The following is an 18897-nucleotide window of genomic DNA, read 5'->3' on the forward strand; positions in this document are numbered from 1 at the left end:
GTGATCGGAATACGAACAATTCACCCTGTGGTGTGAACTATTGATGTGCTATTTTTGTTTTTAACTCGTCGGACAGACATGTTGGCGTGTACATTGGTGCTGGCACTTTTTTCAGGTATGCCGGGGAAGAAGAACACGATAATGTATCAGTGCTGCCCGGAGCCGTACGTCGACGTCACGTTTACGATACAGATACGCAGGAGGACCCTCTACTACTTTTTCAATCTGATCGTGCCCTGCGTGCTGATATCGAGCATGGCCCTACTGGGCTTCACCCTGCCGCCCGATTCCGGCGAGAAACTCACCCTAGGTAACGTAACTCGTAGCATGCCTGCCTGCACACCAGCCAAGACACATCTCTTCCTTTCTTTTCGGTTGGTTCGTTGGAATTGTTACTGTTCACACGATATGTAATATATACACTTGATAGAGACTCAATTTAGAATATAGAAGCTCGCGAGACGTGTAGGTCTCTCAAGACGCGATGATTTCGCACGCGTAAATTTCCCGAGCCGTCAAGACCCAAATTTCCTGCAAAGTTTGAGAAGCGAATTTTTTTCAGTCGATTAGAAAGTTCTTCTTTATCGTGTTAAGATATCGGGAAAGTTGAAACTAGTTCGCTAAAGCTTTCAGCTCATGCATTCGTTCGTATTTTACCGATAGAGATTTTTCTAGCTTAGTTTCCGAGTTGCGTACTCTGAATTAGTGAGCGATGTGTTTTGATTAGTAAGTTATGGGATTATCCTGGTAAAGTAAGACGTGGTGTACTGTGAAATGATATGCTGTATATATTACATATCTACACGCGTGTGTTACGTACATTTACTTTTCTGTAAGTACTTTCCGTTGATACTTTATACTCTCGGCGCCACTGCTGACTGTCCTACGTTTGTTTCGTTTTGACGACGGAAGGAAGTAGTCAAGATCGACTCTACCTCGATCACGGATGACCAAACGACGTCGTGCAACATTTCCGTCGGGCGACTCTCATGTAACGGCGATCTATACAGGAAGACTATTTCTTTTTCCTCTCATGGACCACACGCACACTTTTCCGGCTGTTGTTAAATCGTCCAGAGGGTCGCCGGGCTCTCGAAAGCTCTCGTTCCCGGATATTTATCGCCGACAATGGTGCGCATGCACTTTCACTCGCGTATCGATTAATCGAACACACCTTCCAGCAATTACCCAGCCATCAATAGGAGTCGCGTTTTTATCGTCTCTGGTATTGCTGGTGAAATAGGAAACCATTACTTTTTGAATAGTCTCTTGATTAATCTCGATTTTTCCTTTGATTTATCGGTCCAACGTTTTATCGGTCTTCGATCTATCATCTTGCTTTGTCATTACATTTAGGTAGATGGATCGTCTCATGTTCTCTTCGTTCAACAATCTGACAATGAGTGCGACGTACAAGAAGCTCGAAGTCTCGTCGCGCGCATGGAACAGCAGTCTCGAAACAACTTGTGTGTTTCACGATTAGCCCAAGTCATTTTTTCGTCTTACTACGTGTCGATACCTCTAGTGCTTATGCGTCTTCTGTGCGACAGACGCCAACGGGGTCACCATGTCGCCTCGTAAAATTGCAATGTCTATGGGCGCCTTCGAGGTCTCGCGGGTTTATACGTCTACATTTACATTTACGAAGGGTCGTTCTAGGAAGAGTGCTGCGTGATTTGAATTTTGGATATGTCGGGCAACCGGTACATCGTGTTAACCGTAAGAGTACGCTGCATCTTACATGGTGCACCGTGTATCTCTCGACATGTAAACGCCGTCGGCGATGCATATTTTAGAGGCTCGACGAAATAAGCCTGTCTCGAACGGCTCCTTTGGTCCTGTAGCGATGGTAGGCCACGTGAAATATTACATACGTGCTTCCCCCAAGTCTTCCAATGAGTACTATCCTCGAACTGGCCGACGGTATCGACGAACACAGATGTGTCCTGTTCGAGCAAATGTATCCGCAGTCACTTCCGTCGTAACGAAACAATCCCTGTTAATAGAAATGTTAAGCGACGAGAAATCGTCGATTAACCACCGAAGATCGAAGGACTCTCTGTTCGTCAATCGAGAATCGAACGATCAACGGAGTATCGATGATATCCAGATTCTCAATTGTTCAAGATTAATACTCGAATAACTACCTGCGATCACTGGCTCAGCTTACGCTGAATGAGCTGTAGAAAATGACACCCCGCGCACTTCTGAATATTCATAGCGCACCGACAGATCCAATCTCCAGCTCTCGTAGAGAGTAGAAGTCCCTATGTACCTCTCGTTGAAGTTTTCAACGTGTCAAAAATAATGGGGCTTCTCCCTTGAGGAATACCTCACACGATTTTTGTAAGATTGCGCAAAAATTGCACAGCGAACAGTGCCGAGACCGGCCATGCCATAAAGCCGAGGAACGAAACAACATCTCGATCAGTTATCTCACTTGATTTCTTGCTCCCATAAGTCCTGCTTCGTCTCGTAATCTTCCAAAGGTGCGACCGTTTCCCGCTTCGTTTTTCCCGTCTCGATTTTCGATCAAGCTTTCCAAACACGCCGAGACGGACCGGATAACTGCTATCTTGTTTCTTGAGCAATCGACGGGCTGGATAAAATCCAAGCGGAACATCAAAGTGAGATATTAGGGAATCGTTTCGCCAGTGTATCAGCTCCGATTGCGAGCAAACTCGTTTTACAGTATGTACCTGTTTCCATTCACGTCGGCACGTGCTCGCCGTCCAAATCGTCAATTTTCGACGGATAGTCGAACGTACTTCCTCGCGCTGACCGCTAATACCGCCTTTCTTCCGCGAGGGAGTTTTCCGTTATTTTTCGCACGGAAGTACTCGGAAGTGCGCCTCTGTAATTATGATGAATTCGTCGTGAATTTCGTGCCAAGTCCCTCAGTCGTTTTTCCATCTGTCATACTTAAGAGATCTTCCGAAAGACGTGGCAATTATCGGGCGATATCTCTGTGCAGGGATACCATATCCTCCTATTAACTCTTCCTCGAAATCCTCACAAATCATTTAATAAAAGATACCCAACTCTTACAATAACAAAATACAAATGTAGAGTTACATAAAAGTTACAACGTCTAGTATACATTTCTTAGATACTTTGATTTTTTATTAAATTAATGAAGTGGAGTGTATTGTTACATAAAAATCAATACATTTTTATTATTATCACTTATAATTTTATAATATTGAAAAAATATTGCAAGTGACGGTCTCATCTCGAGATGAACTTTGGCAGGTCATCTCAGGGCGATTTGAGAAACAACTTTTTCGTTCGTTCGTCGCTTGCGAAAATTGAATTTCCCTGTGGTGTTTCGCGAAAACGACAGCCCAGAATCGATGTCGGCGCTGCTTCGCGTTGATGTCGTCGCCCTCGTGTCCGAGGTTGCTCTCGACGAGCGTTATGGCGTTATGGTGTGTCAGAGAGACGAACTGGGCATCGCGCACTCTTTACGTCGCGCATTATTTTCGGTAGCTCGCAAAATTTACCGTGAAAATATTTCCTCTTGGTGTCCAGTGCAGCTCTCGTCGTAGTCGAAGCGCCGAATCAATGTCATTTCATAAATGAATGTCGACAGATCGAGATTTTATTGGCCGTTAAGTTCCGCTTTATTGTGACGTCAATGAGTTTCGATTAAATTACATCGTAAATTAAATTATGAAGTAAGAAATTTACAGCTTCCGTTCCTTTCCCCCGAGATGTTCGATTGAGATACAGATTATACAGGAAGTTCCAGAACCATTAACCTTAATTAATTCTTTGACTAACTTGGAGTAGATTCTCTTGTAATTAAAATGTCGAAACGTTAATATTTTCTGAGTTGTACGCGAGTGAGACTAGAATACTCTTTGTGAAAACGTGGAGTCTTTTCTGGGAGAAGAGAGAGAAATGCGATTAAGTAATAAAATTTTGTCTATATTTCAGGTTTTGAATATATTTTTTACGAAATTTTAATTTGTGGTTTAAATAAAAAGATATGTAATATTAAATATCAAAAGAGTGTAATAGGATGATAATATCTCACGGAATATTTTCCATAGGAAAGTCGAATTCTCGCATGTTCGTTAAAGCAGCTGTCAGTAAAATTAAAATCTGGTTGTTCTAGGACAACCCGTACTCGTCAATATCCCGCCGCATATGCGACTTCGACGTAATAAAAAAATACGGTCGAACCATGTGCGTCGTATTGAGGCTTGTCAGAAATTGACAACTTTATTATTCAGCGCCTCGTGATTTTCGGACGAGTTAGGAAAGCAAGCGACGGGATATCCTATCGATAGAAAGAGCAGGAAATGGACGCAATCGTACCGAATGCTGAGGTAAAAATGCTCGCAAACGCGAATAAAGTTCAATGTATGTTTTCACGTGTCTATCGTGATCTATATACCGAGCAGTACCGAACAAGAGTTGGGTAGACTATAATCTCGACGGAATTTTATCTATTCGTGAGATAAATTCTGCCATATCCATTTTTCGCATCGTTTCTCAAAAACGCATATATTTTTTGCCGCAATCTCTATTCGCAATCTCTAATTTTTAGAGAGAGTTTGCATCAACTAACTTCAACTAACCGTTGTTAACCGTTATCACACGACATAGTAATCACACTGAATAAAGGCCATAAACGTGAGTGCTCGACTTGCGCAATTTGTGCTTGACGCTGTCGACTATAGCAAGTTGCAGCATAGCCTGGCATTGCAACATGGCTGTATGCAAGGCGCCTCATTATCATGTGTCATACTTCACAGGTTGGATATTACAACAACAAAATACGCTTACTTCCGTGCGTGTACACACTGTATGCGAGTGTTATTTAATCTTCGATCACTCCTTGAATATTAACAGTATCTCTTTCTCTTCTTTTTGATTTTAATAACAGTGCTGAAGCCAGTCGCGGTAAATTCAACGAACAGAACTTGAGAATACGGTCTAATAATTAAACACCTTTATCATGGAAACTATACGCCAGTCCCCAACTTGATAAATTAAATCCGAGAATTTCAAAGCGGTTTTACCAGCGCTCGTCGCTCTGGTATCGTAAAAATTAAACGAGCCAAGAATTACACGTTGGTCTCAATCTGTGCCAGCTAAAGTTCCACCCTTCTGTATTTAATAATGGCTCGTAAAGGTTCACCGAGTGAAAACAAGAAAAGAATTCCGGGCTCAGCAGCGCCCGGTGACTCTATCTACGTTAGTCTGATAGCACTCTTGCTGCCTTATTAAGGATTCCAGCGACATACTATCGCGCTCTTTCGCGAACTTCCCCTTCGCTGCGCTGGATAGATGAGAAGTCGCGAGCGAAAAGGAAGGCGCGGATAACTTTTGCGCCACGCGACCGCCTGTCGTTAATCCCACGGGATTACCCCATGTGCGCGCCGACGCAATTTCCGGCGACGGTATGATTAGGGTAAACGAATTACTTCTTCGACGCCAACTGGCATTTCCAACTTTTGATAAGCACCTTTACCGCGGCAACCCCGATTTTGATCGTTCCATTCTGACATTTTTGAGGAATTGCCTCGTCAGGGTAACATGAAATTTGTCGTCAGTATGAAAGCTAAATATCCTTTTCGCTAATCTTTAGAAGACTGATTCTCTCCGTACTTTCTCCAAACTGTTACATTTTACGAACTAGCAAACCAAATAAATTTAATTACTACGGCAACGTTTTAATTGCTCTCTATTTGCAGAACGAATTTAAATTGCCGCGAATTTTTTATCGCTCGCAAAGCGGTAAGATGCGATAAGACGAAAATTTGTTTCTTGAGAAATTAGAATTATATTTTCTTGTTAGTTTTTCTCCAGCTTGTATACTTGCTCTCGAGTTTTTTTATGTTCTAATCTCTAGACTAGTACCTTATTTACTTATTTACTTTATTTCTATATTCTGTAATTTTCCACTTTTCGCGAAGAATATATACAGATTTTCTTACATTTTCTTCTTGCGATTCGAGATGTTCTGCGGTATTTAACATCCCAACGGTCTAATTTATATATTATACGAAGCATGTGGCTCGGGAGCCGTTAAACGCAAACGAGCGAGCGTCTTGAAAATTATCATGATTACTGCCCTTTGCTACGCGGTGCGCATGATATCATGCGTAAAAGCTCACGCGTACATATTATGCAATTAAATTTTTTTTCATGAAAATAACCTATCTGAAAATCAGCGTAGAAACGCATTTCCTGCTCTCTTAAAATATCATTAATTAATACATCATTAATCTTTCTGTATTAAATTTGCTCACGATGTAATAAACTGACTCTGGTTTGATCTTAAAAATTTTTTTAAATGTACACATATATCCGGTGTTTGCGTAACGCGATTAAATAACATGCTACTGTTTGGCTATGAAGCTTCCGTGACCCGGTTACAACATTTTTACATGAGAAATCTGTGCAATTTTGGCCACAGCTGTCAAGTGACGTGTTATGAAACTGGTGAAATAAATCCTGTAAAGGGTCTTATAGGGAACGGGAAGACTGACACAGAATAAGCAATTCATTGAAGAATTTTTCGACAAAATGTCCGAAACTTTCGCGGTATCTTTACGTTGCGTCTTCTTCATTTTCTGACCTCCGTGGCATTGTTTTGGCCTTGTCTTCGCATTTTGTCGTGCACGGGTGTTTCGCTATTGTTGGTTTTACGTTGTCCGTTTCCTTTAAGTCCGGTCGAGCTTTAAAACCGCGAGTAAAATACTGTTGCCATTTAAGCCGCAAGAACTTCTTTCTTTCCTTGCCGAAAGTCTTCCCTGCAGTCCAGCAATAAGAACAAGGATGTGAAATGGAATTTCGAAATCGTTTCCTTGGCCGGAGAGAGATTTCATCGCCAACCATTTCGTTGTTACATTTCTGTCGATTGGTTTCAGCGGCTGCTATTATGTTGTAACGTTAAGTCGATGAAGTTAGTACCAACGTACTTTCGTATTGTTTCCCGATAGCATCTCTAACTAACTTTTAAAAATATTGAGCATTAAAGTTTTGCAACATACTTTACGTAATAATTTACTGGCACTATAATCGACGTGATTATCGCACGCGCGATGGTTGAAGCGATTGTGGCGGAAAAGAAATTTTTCACTACGTCGATTCGATTTATCAAAAAGCGTCGTTGCTCCCGTACGTTTTCCTGAACCTCGTATTTTTCTTTGAACATTTATTTACTCCCCGTAATTAATCATTGGCGAAGTCTAGCGTATCCTTCATGAGCCCGCGCACTCTCCAACAGAACTTTCCCTCGCAAGGATCACACAAGGATTAGGGACTTTGGAACTTTCAGTAGACCACGTCACATTCATCTCGGAAATGTCGATATATCGGAATCATTAAGAAGTTCTGAGATTTCGTCAGTAATGACTCTTCGTACGTATCTTCGTAGATTTCTCGCGACACTCATTGACGTCCATTGAGACATAAGAAAAGAATTATAATACATGCAAACTGCCAATTAGAGAAAGGAAACAGTGTTCTCGCGAAAATTGCGAGAGTTTTCAAACAGCTTTAAAATCCTCATTTTTTTAACAACAATATCGCGCTAAACTGCGTTTGATTATGTTTAAAAATGCGCGCGAACGAAATTTACATAACATCACACCGTCGTAAATTCCGGAAGGGGGTGCGTTGCGGCCGTCCGTGAATTTCATTAACCGAGTAAATACGAGGGAATTGTGTGCGTTGCGCAGCTAGCCCGCCTTCGTTCAGGGCTGCGTTTGATTGAACATTATCATGACAAAGAGCACGGGGTGAATCCCTACGTAGAGCTGGCCTGCCTCTCAACAAACACATAACTTCTACTCGTAGATATAAAAATACAACAGATAATCAAGTGTAAAATAAAGAAAAAGGAAATTATTTAGTACGTACTTTAGAGCTCCAAGTCCTCTAATAATATCGAAAAGTATAGAGTTATATAAATCAACGTTAATTATCTGGAATGTAGGAATTAATTTTCCACTTTTAAGAAATAATTTAAAAAGTTGAATAATTTTTATTATAATTCTGTACTATCAGGAATCCCATATCTGTTTTGACAGAAAACTTTTATTTGAATGAAAACTATCATTACTGCTTTAAAAATCCTTGATGTGCGTTGCACGATCAGAGCTCGTACGACGAGCGTTTCTCATGCAAATTATGGACGTGAGCTTAAAAAAAACATCGATCTCACGCGTTTCAGTATTCCAGCAAGCGTTCGGATCTAGTAACAAGGAACTAATTGGTCAACCTTTCTCAGGCTGCACACTCACCCCCGCTGACCGACAATCCCCGATGTTATTGGCGGTTTGCCACCCACCGCGGACGCACCTTGTCGCGGTTTATGCCCGTCGATCTCGTCGAAGTACGGTGCTCTCATTCGATCCATGCAATCGTATCTTACTCAAACGATTTTTAAACGAATTGAAACGTACAAAAAAAATTCACATTTAGATGTTGTTCACGTGTGCGAGTTACATGATTTGCACTCTCGACTTATGCTATCGAAACGATGATGTTACAAGGGATCCTAAGAGATTTCCAGTAAATTTCCGTCTATATCTTAAATGTATAGAATCTGTAATGAGTACTTAAAACAATCAATATACCGCATTTCTTTTTATTATTTTTAAGAAACTATTTCGAGAATTATTTCGGGAATTATTGCCAATTTTTTGCCAATCAAGAAGCCATCCATAAAACCGACATCCACGACGATGCGCGTAATTAAATTCGGCATAAATTATTCAACCAGTAATATTGCTCGAGGCTCAGGTGTACACATGCGTTTCTCTCTAATTAACTCCATTGATTGCCGTGTACGAGATCGCCATTTCGTCGCTGAAGCACACGAAGCGAATATATCATACTTTCTGCAAACGGCAATTTAATGACGATGGGAATTCGTTGAGTAATGGTGAAGCTACTGTGCCCCACGACGGAGTCTCAGATAACTTAACTATGTACATATGCATCAAGCTTAATGACTCATTGTCAAGTCACATCACGTTTCCAAAAGCCATCATAATACTACGAACTTGGCGAGTTAACTCGCAACTTCATGATTTGTTGGTTTTCCATGGAAATTTACACAATTTCACACGTACACTTTATTGTTCCTATTATTACATCGAACAAGATAAATAATAATTAATACAAATGTACTGTGATACAATATAGAGCATTTTCCAATGAATTATAACGCGTGGAAATGTTCCATGTTATGAGGCATTTTCACTGTACGAGAATTTTTTTATTTTCATTAAAGTCTATTCCCATGCAAACTTGTATCACGCTTGTATCATATTACGCTTACACTTCTACTCCTCGCTGCGCCATCCCTGCACAGAGTAACCCTTCAACTAGCATTCACTTACAACTATACTGAGTTCTTAATCGAGTTCTCCATACGATTCTCAATATGAATTCACATGACGATTCCGAATTTGCGTGACCCAATTAGTTGCAGCCAAACCGTCCGTTTCATCGGGCGAGAGTTGTCAATCGCTCACAGAAGTTCCCAATTCCAGAAAGCGGCAGCAAGATAATCGAATTTCACTGGTCACTTCGAAGGTTGTTGCGCGGTAATGAAGTTGCCGGCGACTTAGGCAAGGTTCACCGAAGTCGCCTAATGTTGCGGCTCCTCGCGGCACGGTGCATCCACGCAGCGTCCGTTACACGTCCTGAACTTCGCGAGGTAATCCCTTGAGTACCCCCGAGGGCGATTAGAAACTACGTGGATGGGGCTTGGCCACACAGCCGTCGATTATTCGCGGTTATCCACGCGGTTGTCCAATCACGCGCTCTCGATTGCAGACATGTCTTTCCGAATGTTTGCAAGCCGTCGCATAATTTGCGCAACCATGGCGCGAATTCCAGCAAATCATTCTCGGCGTTCTTCCGTCGTTATTAATATTACGCTGTAGCTACGTAGCGAGTTCTCCTCATCCATAAACCATCCGCTTCCTCCGCTGATGCAGCAGATTCTAAGCGAATTCTCTTCATTCTTCTCTCATCGCGTTGCTCCTGAGTTTTTCAGCTCGGAGATTTACGTATAAATGATTTTTTTATGCAACATTGTGCTTCTTAAATATGAGAGAGCCACAGTGTCGGAATTGCAGAATGAAACGATGATCAGTTCAGGAAGGAAGAAAGTTTCAATCTATCATCCTTTCTCGATCGAATCATCCGAATCACATGTATCGTTCCACGATCGAAAACACGAAGACGCAATCTCACAGAGTCGATCCGTGCGCAGATCGCGTCCCAGTTCGTGTTGGACTCGCAAATCAGCGCTATCAATCGACAGATCGTAATCAAGATACGCGGCTACGAGTCAGAATTTGCTACGAACTTGGGCAAAGGAAACTCAGAAGTCTGAGTGGGCAACTCGAGCTGACCCGCGTTACTCGAGGAAATCGAGAATACTCGTGCCCGAAACTCTATCCGATCTCTTTCAACGATCTCTAATAAATTGGACCTAATCTAGGTGCCCTACGAGGTAAACGTTAGGCTCGCGCGTTGTAACGCAATGATGATGTGTAATTTTTTCGACCTGTCTATGCAGGAGTGACCATTCTGCTGTCGCTGACAGTTTTCCTGAACCTCGTGGCAGAAAGTATGCCGACAACCTCGGACGCTGTCCCTTTAATAGGTATCTATGATCATCAAGCAACGGTAACTCGCATCTGGCAAGCGTGTTTTTACAGTGTCTATGTACATATATATTCATATGTGTATATAATATATATATATATTCATGAAACGCAGGGCGCGTCGCGATTATCTGTCGAAGATTTTATTTATTTAACGTTACGCGTGTTGATAATACGTGCGTAATTACTAATCTGGAAATATCGTAATTATACAGAAATGTCAAATAGAGTAAATACACAGTTACGTTAAATTAATTCTCTGTTTACGCTTGTGCTCGCGATAATATTTAATTCAAAATGTGTATGAATGGTTAATAATATCAAAGCGGTACATATATTACATGCAGAGCTTTAGACATTATTTAGTCGATCGCTGATAGCAGGGATAGAACGGCGCGCCCTGCAAACGCTCCTTCGCCTATCCTTTGCGCAACTCCTGGAAAGCCTCGACGAAGTAACCGGTGACAGTAAGAGGTGGAAAATCGAAGACGACGAATTACGGAGGTAGTCTAGGATGACAAGTGAGTCAGTTCTATCGTTCGAATAATGAGCGCTCGACGAGTTCACGAGCCGAGCACGCCGAAAAGGGCAACTCGATTGCTTCTCGAAAGGGCCGGCGTGTTCGGGCGACCTATCGCTCTAAAGGGCTGCTCGCTCAGAGAGCTCAAGTCAGAAATAGGGTGGAGAGATAAAAGGTCGCCGCGAGAATCAGGATTATACGTTTCCCGAGAGTCGATAGCAGCTTCCACACCCTCCTGCCCGTTCTCCCTGTCGGGACTTATTATCCCATATCCTTCTCTTAATTTCTCTCCTCGGCCCAGAGTTACGCTTAATTTCACGGAAACGCGATCTTATCTGCGCGACCAGGCGATGTCTTAAAAGTGCTCCCCAGGAGCCTACTAGAAAGTTGAGATCGTCTATTCTTACGTTGTCCCGCGAAATTATTTGTCCGTCGAGATTGTTAAAGTTCTCGCGATTACGGCCGGCAATTCCGTTTTATGTCCGACACGACGCAGACGCTTCTCCTGGTGAGTGCATCAGGGACAGAAAGACAGAAAGCATCTTCCTGTCAGGCGCGGCGATTTCGGACGCGTACGTACGTTGTGCGCGTAAGTCACAAGTTGGTGTTTCGTACCAGGGAATGTCGCGAAGGATCAACGTTAAGAGCTCCCAAATCCTGCCACCGGTTTATCGCGTTTTAGTGGCACGAGCCATTCGAGAAACCCGACCTCTCTCGTCCCGCTCTCGTCGGAGAGTGAAATGAAGGAGACGTCGCAGGACCGATCTCTGTCCAGATTTCTGGCGCGTTAAACTCGTCAAATTGAATTTGCCGCTTATATTCTCGTCGAAATTGCTGTCCAACTTTTAATAGAGAAAAAACAATATTTCGCCGAGAGATTTCGAATCACAAAAAAAGGCGATCGCACCTTACCTTATCGTAAAATATTCCTTGTATTTTCCTCTTTGGAATGAAAAAACGAGAACGCATCGTAAGCGAAACATTTGGAACGTTGCAATTACTGTTTTGAATGGATCGTTCAATTCAAACGAAGTTTAGTGGAGAAAGAAGAGAGAGAGAGAGAAAGGAAGAAAGGGAGAGAAGAGAACAATACTTTCGTCGTAAAATCTGGAGCATTTTCTGTCAGAAAATATTCCTTGAGACATAAATAAATTGAATGCGATATTCAGATTGTCGCAATTATTGTCCTAAACGGATCATTCGGGAACATCGTGAAATCGAAGCGATATCGTACTCGGATGTATTTACAATATGCTGCCGGAAATAACGCGATTCTGTTCGATATTCAATTATGCTCGTACGTGCGCATTCGTCGGAGCGCTCATTCGCCAACGACGACACGGAACAGGCTTTCTCCAGGACCTTTATGTACGATTTTATTTTTACACTTGCATCGCGCAATGGTGATCGTTACGTCGGGATAGCAAGCAGTAAAGATGTGAATGTCAGAAGTAAAATCCGACAAACGAGCCGAACTATGGTCGCGTCGATGACGTCGCGACCAATAAAATCAATTACAAATTAGGTTTACGAGTGCGAGGATGCTGTAGCATACCGCCGTAAAATTAATTTCTATGGTTACGAGCTGAATTAAACGGTTTCCGAGAATGGAACACGAACGATCTCGCGATCTTGCAGCTATATGAAACGCATATGAAATTTATAGCTATCACAAAGATACTCACATCTTTGACACTTGTCATGCCGAATTTAGTTCGTTTAGTTTGCGACGTTCCGAATGATTTGTTTTTACGATATCCATGTACAGTGAATCTGTATTCCGATTCTTTGTCCTAGGCTTTGAGATTTCCTTGTAGAACCTCATACATAAATGGTTGTACATCATATCTTCTAAGTGTCCACACATACATATGTCTATAATACTTATGTATAAGCCTGTTTAGTATTTCCTCTAAACAGCGTGCTAACCGCTCACAAAATCGCAGAACAGATCTTAAACTCAATGTGATTTGCCGTATTATGTATTTTGACTTGACGAAAGATGTTCTCGATGTATAAAAGCTTGATGTCGGCTAGCTACAATACCTTTCATCTTTTTAAATAAAATTGTGGTAAAGCAGTCGTGTGCAAGCGAAACGTATAATCCTGATGATCCTCTCGACGCAACGATAAACGACTTGCTTAAAGAAAAATTGCAGGGATAAAAATCAATTCACGGTACACGAACGATAGCAGCCGTTGCTAAGAAAGCACGTTGAATTAACTCTTTTAGGGATTCATTTCTATCGAACTCGTATCTCTGATGCACGACGCAAAGTACACGCGATTCAATGCATAAATTGAATTAGAGCGTTTTTGCATTTGCAATCGTATTACTACACGTGGCGTCCTAGATTACCGCTAACAGGTGAGATCCGAATGAGACGCAAATATAAATCGTTCCACGATTGAGTCGATTAATTTTGATTCACAATTTTTCCAGTCTCTTTTGTCGATTCAAGACAGTAAGAAAAGGAATTTGATTTGAATTAAACGCATTTTAAGCTAGGCTAAAGTTGGCACAACAAAGCATAATGAACGTCGTCCAGTGCAACAATGCACGGTGCAAGGAAAATCGATTGTTTTCTAGAAGCTGGTCCCTTCTGTTTGTTCAACAAGAAGAAGAAGAAGAAGAAAAAAGAGGATCCTCACACGTACATGTATACACGCATATATACACGCATACACCCAAGGAGAAGCGGTGCCCTGTTTCTGCTACGTACTTTTCTCTCCCTTGGGAAAGAAAGTTTAATTAAAGTCTGTGGCTGGGATAAATGCGCCGTGCGATGCATCTTAAAACAAACCCCCATAGGAGCGGCACTGAACGCAAATTCGTTTAGGCGCTATTTCGTTTCCACGAAGTGCCCTTTTCCGTCCTTTTCTCAGGGTGCCATTCAGCTATCCCGTCGTTGTTCCATTCCCTCCAACGATCGGAAGTATCGAAAGAAATACATCTAATGTACTTGGCTTCCTAGAAAAGAGCATCAGGGAAAGAGAGAGTAAGAGAGACAGATAAATCGATCATCCACAGCTTCCGGAAGCCGGAATTGCTAAGCCATTCCTGGCACCTTTTAATCGACAAGAGCTAGCAGCTCGAGGAAATTAGTTTCTAATGAGCGTTTGGTGAACGCTTTGATCTCATGTAGCCGTTTACTTAAGCTCATTTTAATTAGCGCGAAGACATGTGATGCATAAACACTGATCGTTATTATCTCGATTTAATCAACAGTTGAGCTTAATTTAACGTAAGGATTAATAAAGAGGTTTGTATATTTCAGATATTACCGAGTTTGGGAGATAGAAAAACAAATTTCGTTTTTGAATTTATTTATTTTAATTTGTTAGTCCATTATATTAACGCTTCTTATTATGTATTTAGCAATCTTCACTTGATAAGTCGAATAATACGCTTTTTCATCGCACTCGACGCGCCCGTAAAAAGCACGACTTTAGTGTGAGAGCTCCTCAACTTTAACGAAGTGGCAACAGGTATCCTGCTGGATCCAGTAAAAAGATCTGCATCGTCATTGCGATTAAAAATCCACCGATTAATCGTTCTTTCGTAATTGTCGATTAATCGTGACACTTCAGCACGCGAACAGAAGCTTCGCTCTTTTCAGAGGGGAAGGAAAGTTGCTTGCGTGAATCGTGACCGCAGGCGGTTGAATGAAATCGCTACTTCAGCACGAAGCACTTGGCGGGTTGCTAATTACATGCTTGCTCGCATAAAGTCGTGCTTCTGGTTCGATGAATTATGCAGTCGAGATAGCGTGCAAAGGTGCCAGATTGCTAAGGCAATCAAGGACTTGATAAGTGGCCACTTTGACCTTCCACTCTTAGTCGATCAAACATCGCAATTTCTACTATTCACTTTCAAGAAAGTGACATGGAATCGTTCGAAAAGTTCGAAATGTTATAATCGAGTTTTTCAGATTTTTAGATTGGAAACTACATTATTATATTCTGAGTCTGAATTGTTTGTATGTCTGGATTTGCGAATCAAAATAATGAAAGATTCAAAAAACAAAGTTATTATTATCGATTGAATTAAAAAAACATGAATTATTCAATCCTTGAAGAAGACAGTAAGATATAATTGTTTGAAAAAGCAGGGCGTTTGATTTTTACCCGCTGTGAATCGTAAAATTCGTTTATGAGAATTTCGCTCTGAGATATTTCTGACAGCGGACTCTCACAGATAGAGATAAATATCATTTCATCAAAAGATAAAAAACAATTTCAATCTTTTTCCATCGACTGAATGATCTCATTATTTAAATTGTCCGTCCATACCATGTGAAGAGGATTTTGTAATCGCTTCGAACGAATGGATGAATAATCGCGTAACATTCTTTCTAGTGTCTGTCCCACACGATTAACGCTCGTCAGTCGCGAAATATGGCTTTTAGCTGTCATGCATATCGTTGTTGTCGTATGCCTTCTCGAAGAGAAATCTTTCTGCGAAATTTAACACACACAAGATCGATTCACGCGTGATCACGGTCTGTACCGCAAATAAAAAGTTCCAACGATTAAAATGATGAAATTACTGAAATTTACATCGACAGTAAATCAAGACATCCACTGTATAAGTGACATAAAGCGACATTTTTGCAAATTAAAATTACAAACAGGCATATCGCGTACGGGAACTCGGGGCAAGATGAAACGTTTCTAATTATCGCGAAGCGCTTCACGTGGGGTTTCTAATTATCGGAAACGCATCAAATGGGTTGAAATCAAATAATTTGAAAATTGACGAATAAAAGCACTGTGGTATCGATGTGGATGTTGATTGTCTCGTATATATGTACATGGTTGAACATACAAACGTCGCTCGCAAATTTCATTAAGTCCTAAGGTCAGCGAAATTGCAAGTCTCGTGTCGCGAGTAAGCCGTAAAACTATTTTTCAGCTGCAACGATCCAAGAAATTGCACGTTTTATGTAGTGACGTCAAAATTATAGCGCCTTTACTATTCCTCGGACTATTCCTCACTCTAAGTATTATTCTCCATTCTCTTTTCCATGTTTCAACGTAAATGAAGCTGTAATGCCAGAAATATCTCTTGGACGCGAATAATTAACGGGGCAAAGTTTTAAACAATTCAAATATCCTTTCAATTATACGAGTAATCCTAATAGTATCCAAGCGCGTATTTAACGATCGTATATACGAGCGTGCTGCAAAACGTCCGGCTGCATTCCCAACGTTATGTATCGGTTCCGCCCGTTCCGCCCATTTTCACATCCCACATTTGGCACTAAATCTGGCCATCTGATTTCCGAATGGCATTTATCCAATAGTGAAAATTGCGAGTGATTATCGCAGCCGTGTTTAACGTCGAGTGCAGAGTTCGAGCGTAAAATTTAAGATCCTAAATTTTACGCTCGGATTCTTAGATCTGAAATCTTAGATTTCACATCACTTAACTGCGATGATATTTGACTGTCACATTTCGTAATGATCGAGAGTCTTTGCTTCGAAAGGTTTAACGCATTTTGATTGAAGAGCGCAGCCGATTCTCTCCTGTGGCAATCTACAGGGAAGTTCCATAAATCGCGCTTCGAGCGCTAATCGACAAAATCGGCACGTAGGCGACAGCACCGTAATTTCAGTTTTCGTCCGTGCTCGAGGCGGCGTGCAGCCCCTCGGCTCTCGGCTTAAATCGACGGAATAATCCATAACGGTGACAAGAAAATAGCGCATGAGACGGAAAGCCGATACGGCGGCCGACGAACCGGGTCCGCTTTGTACTATCGTGCACCTTGGAGCGCCACCGATCATCGCCGCGCGCCATGCAAATTTATGCAGGAGCGCACGAGCTATCGCACAGAGCAGTCGAGAGGGAAGACAGGCCCGTCAGCTACATCGAAGGCGATTGTGCGAGCATCTGCCGGTGCACATTATACGTGCATCATCCTGCACGTTGTACACCATCGTCTTCCGATGCGCCGATATCGCGCCCGCGCGCCAACGATAACGCGCGAACACGCCGCGACCATAATTTATGTCTATCTCGAAAACCTGGTTTTAACGGTGGTGCTTTTAATGCCGCCAGACGGGACGATGCATGTTTAAGCCCGCTGCTACTTTTCACTGCTGTACCGCACCGCGAAATTGCTCAGCGTGCAGCCGCATAATTGTTTTTAACCGCCCGTATGTGCCGGATTTTGAAAAGAATACGCGATGTATGCGCGCGAACGTGCGCGGTGGCAATGTGCCCCTAAAAGAACGCTCTGGCGCATTCAAGGAACTTTCTTTTGTTCGTCACGATGAGCATGCAGAATGCCCCGGAATACTTCCGAGCATTAACGCTAATGCTCATCATTAAAATCTAGAAAAAATCTATCGGAGAATTAGTTTGGAATTGTAGAATTAAAATTCAGATCTCGAATGCCTCGTGCGTAAAGCACCGCTCGCGCAAAAAGAGGAATTTTTCTCGCACACGAATGGAAGAATGCACTCGAGTTAAATAACCGAAAAAGTTTCAAGCGTTTCAAAACGACTGCGTTTCCGTTGTTACTCATCCATCGGGAAGATATTCGTATTTTCATTGATGTAACTTTGTTTTCTTTTACCGCAACATGGTGGTTTTCATGCCGCATTACGAACACGTTACATACGATGTTAAATACATCGAAAAGCTTTTACAGTGACGTGACGCAGAAATTACTAGCGTTCAATCTAAATTACGAAGTTTTCATTGCCATTGAGAGTTTTTCGAATGAGACCGTATGACTGGCTTTCCGAGTAAGTTACATGTTGTACGCCTCACGCGTAAAATACGAAACGTTTAATTAAAACTTTACGGCATTCGCGCATGCAACGATAGCTATGGTGCTACGGTGTAGCATCGATATTTCGCGCCATTAATTGTCCATTTAGCGGCTGTTGGGGAAAGTTCCTAATTAGGATATTATCGCCGAGCGATTTTAATGCGAAGTCAGAAACTTTTGTATCACCGTTCTTGTTGTCGGCGCACGTGCTTGCAGCGCGATTTACGATTCATGTATCTCCCTTAACCCGACGTTATCCGCATTGCGAATCGCTCGGGCGTTTCATTTATTCGCCGTGATCTCGAAGAGGGCACGCCGCGGCCGATGCAAATTTCAATTTCCATCACGGATCTCTGGGAGCAACGATATTGAATCTCGAGATTCAGCCCGATATAGCGAAAACGGACGGTATCAAAAGTTTTCAAAATATCGGATATGCTGCTATATATAAGCATCGATCGATGAGGGCAATAGGCAACCGAGAAATGAAACATTTCAGAGAGAAGTCACTACAACACGGATATTTTGACGTAATCATTGTTAATAAATAACACTGGATTACTCGTTTTGAAAGCTACAGAGATACAATTGTCACGAGACATTTCTGCAGAATAAACCAGTTTTCGTTCATATTATTTAGTCTGCTTTTATAAGCATCTTCAAACTCGAAATAGTAAAGGCGCAAAACAATTTGTCACAGTACCAAATTAATTTTATTATGCTAAATTTAATAAAGATATTTCTCTATTTTTATTATTTTTATAATATATTAGACTAAGTTTGATCGATCAAGGTGGAAAGTCAAGTTTTATGCACATCTGTTAAGCAATATAACAATTAATAGAGATCGTAATGTTTTCTTAATAATCACTAATCATAAAGAACATATCATAAAAATATAAATAACAACTTATACGATTATGTTTCACTTTACTAAATCTGGATTCGTCAAAGT

At 41.7% G+C, this 18897-nt stretch overlaps 1 protein-coding gene across 8 annotated transcripts in view; it reads left to right on the forward strand.

Annotated features, from left to right (window-relative positions):
• LOC105277220 (neuronal acetylcholine receptor subunit alpha-7) overlaps positions 1-18897 on the forward strand; it is a 204143-nt gene that overhangs the window by 123393 nt on the left and 61853 nt on the right. For 5 of the 8 annotated variants that reach the window (XM_011335431.3, XM_011335428.3, XM_011335434.3 and 2 more), the window contains exons 8-9: positions 116-310; positions 10556-10642. In XM_011335431.3, coding sequence (XP_011333733.1) covers positions 116-310; positions 10556-10642 — 282 coding nt within the window. The remainder of the gene's footprint in view (positions 1-115; positions 311-10555; positions 10643-18897) is intronic. The other 3 variants (XM_011335435.3, XM_011335436.3, XM_011335437.3) reach the window with 1 other exon arrangement.

Source organism: Ooceraea biroi, chromosome 3 (genome assembly GCF_003672135.1).
Source record: "Ooceraea biroi isolate clonal line C1 chromosome 3, Obir_v5.4, whole genome shotgun sequence".
In the NCBI taxonomy this organism is placed as follows: Eukaryota; Metazoa; Arthropoda; class Insecta; order Hymenoptera; family Formicidae; genus Ooceraea; species Ooceraea biroi.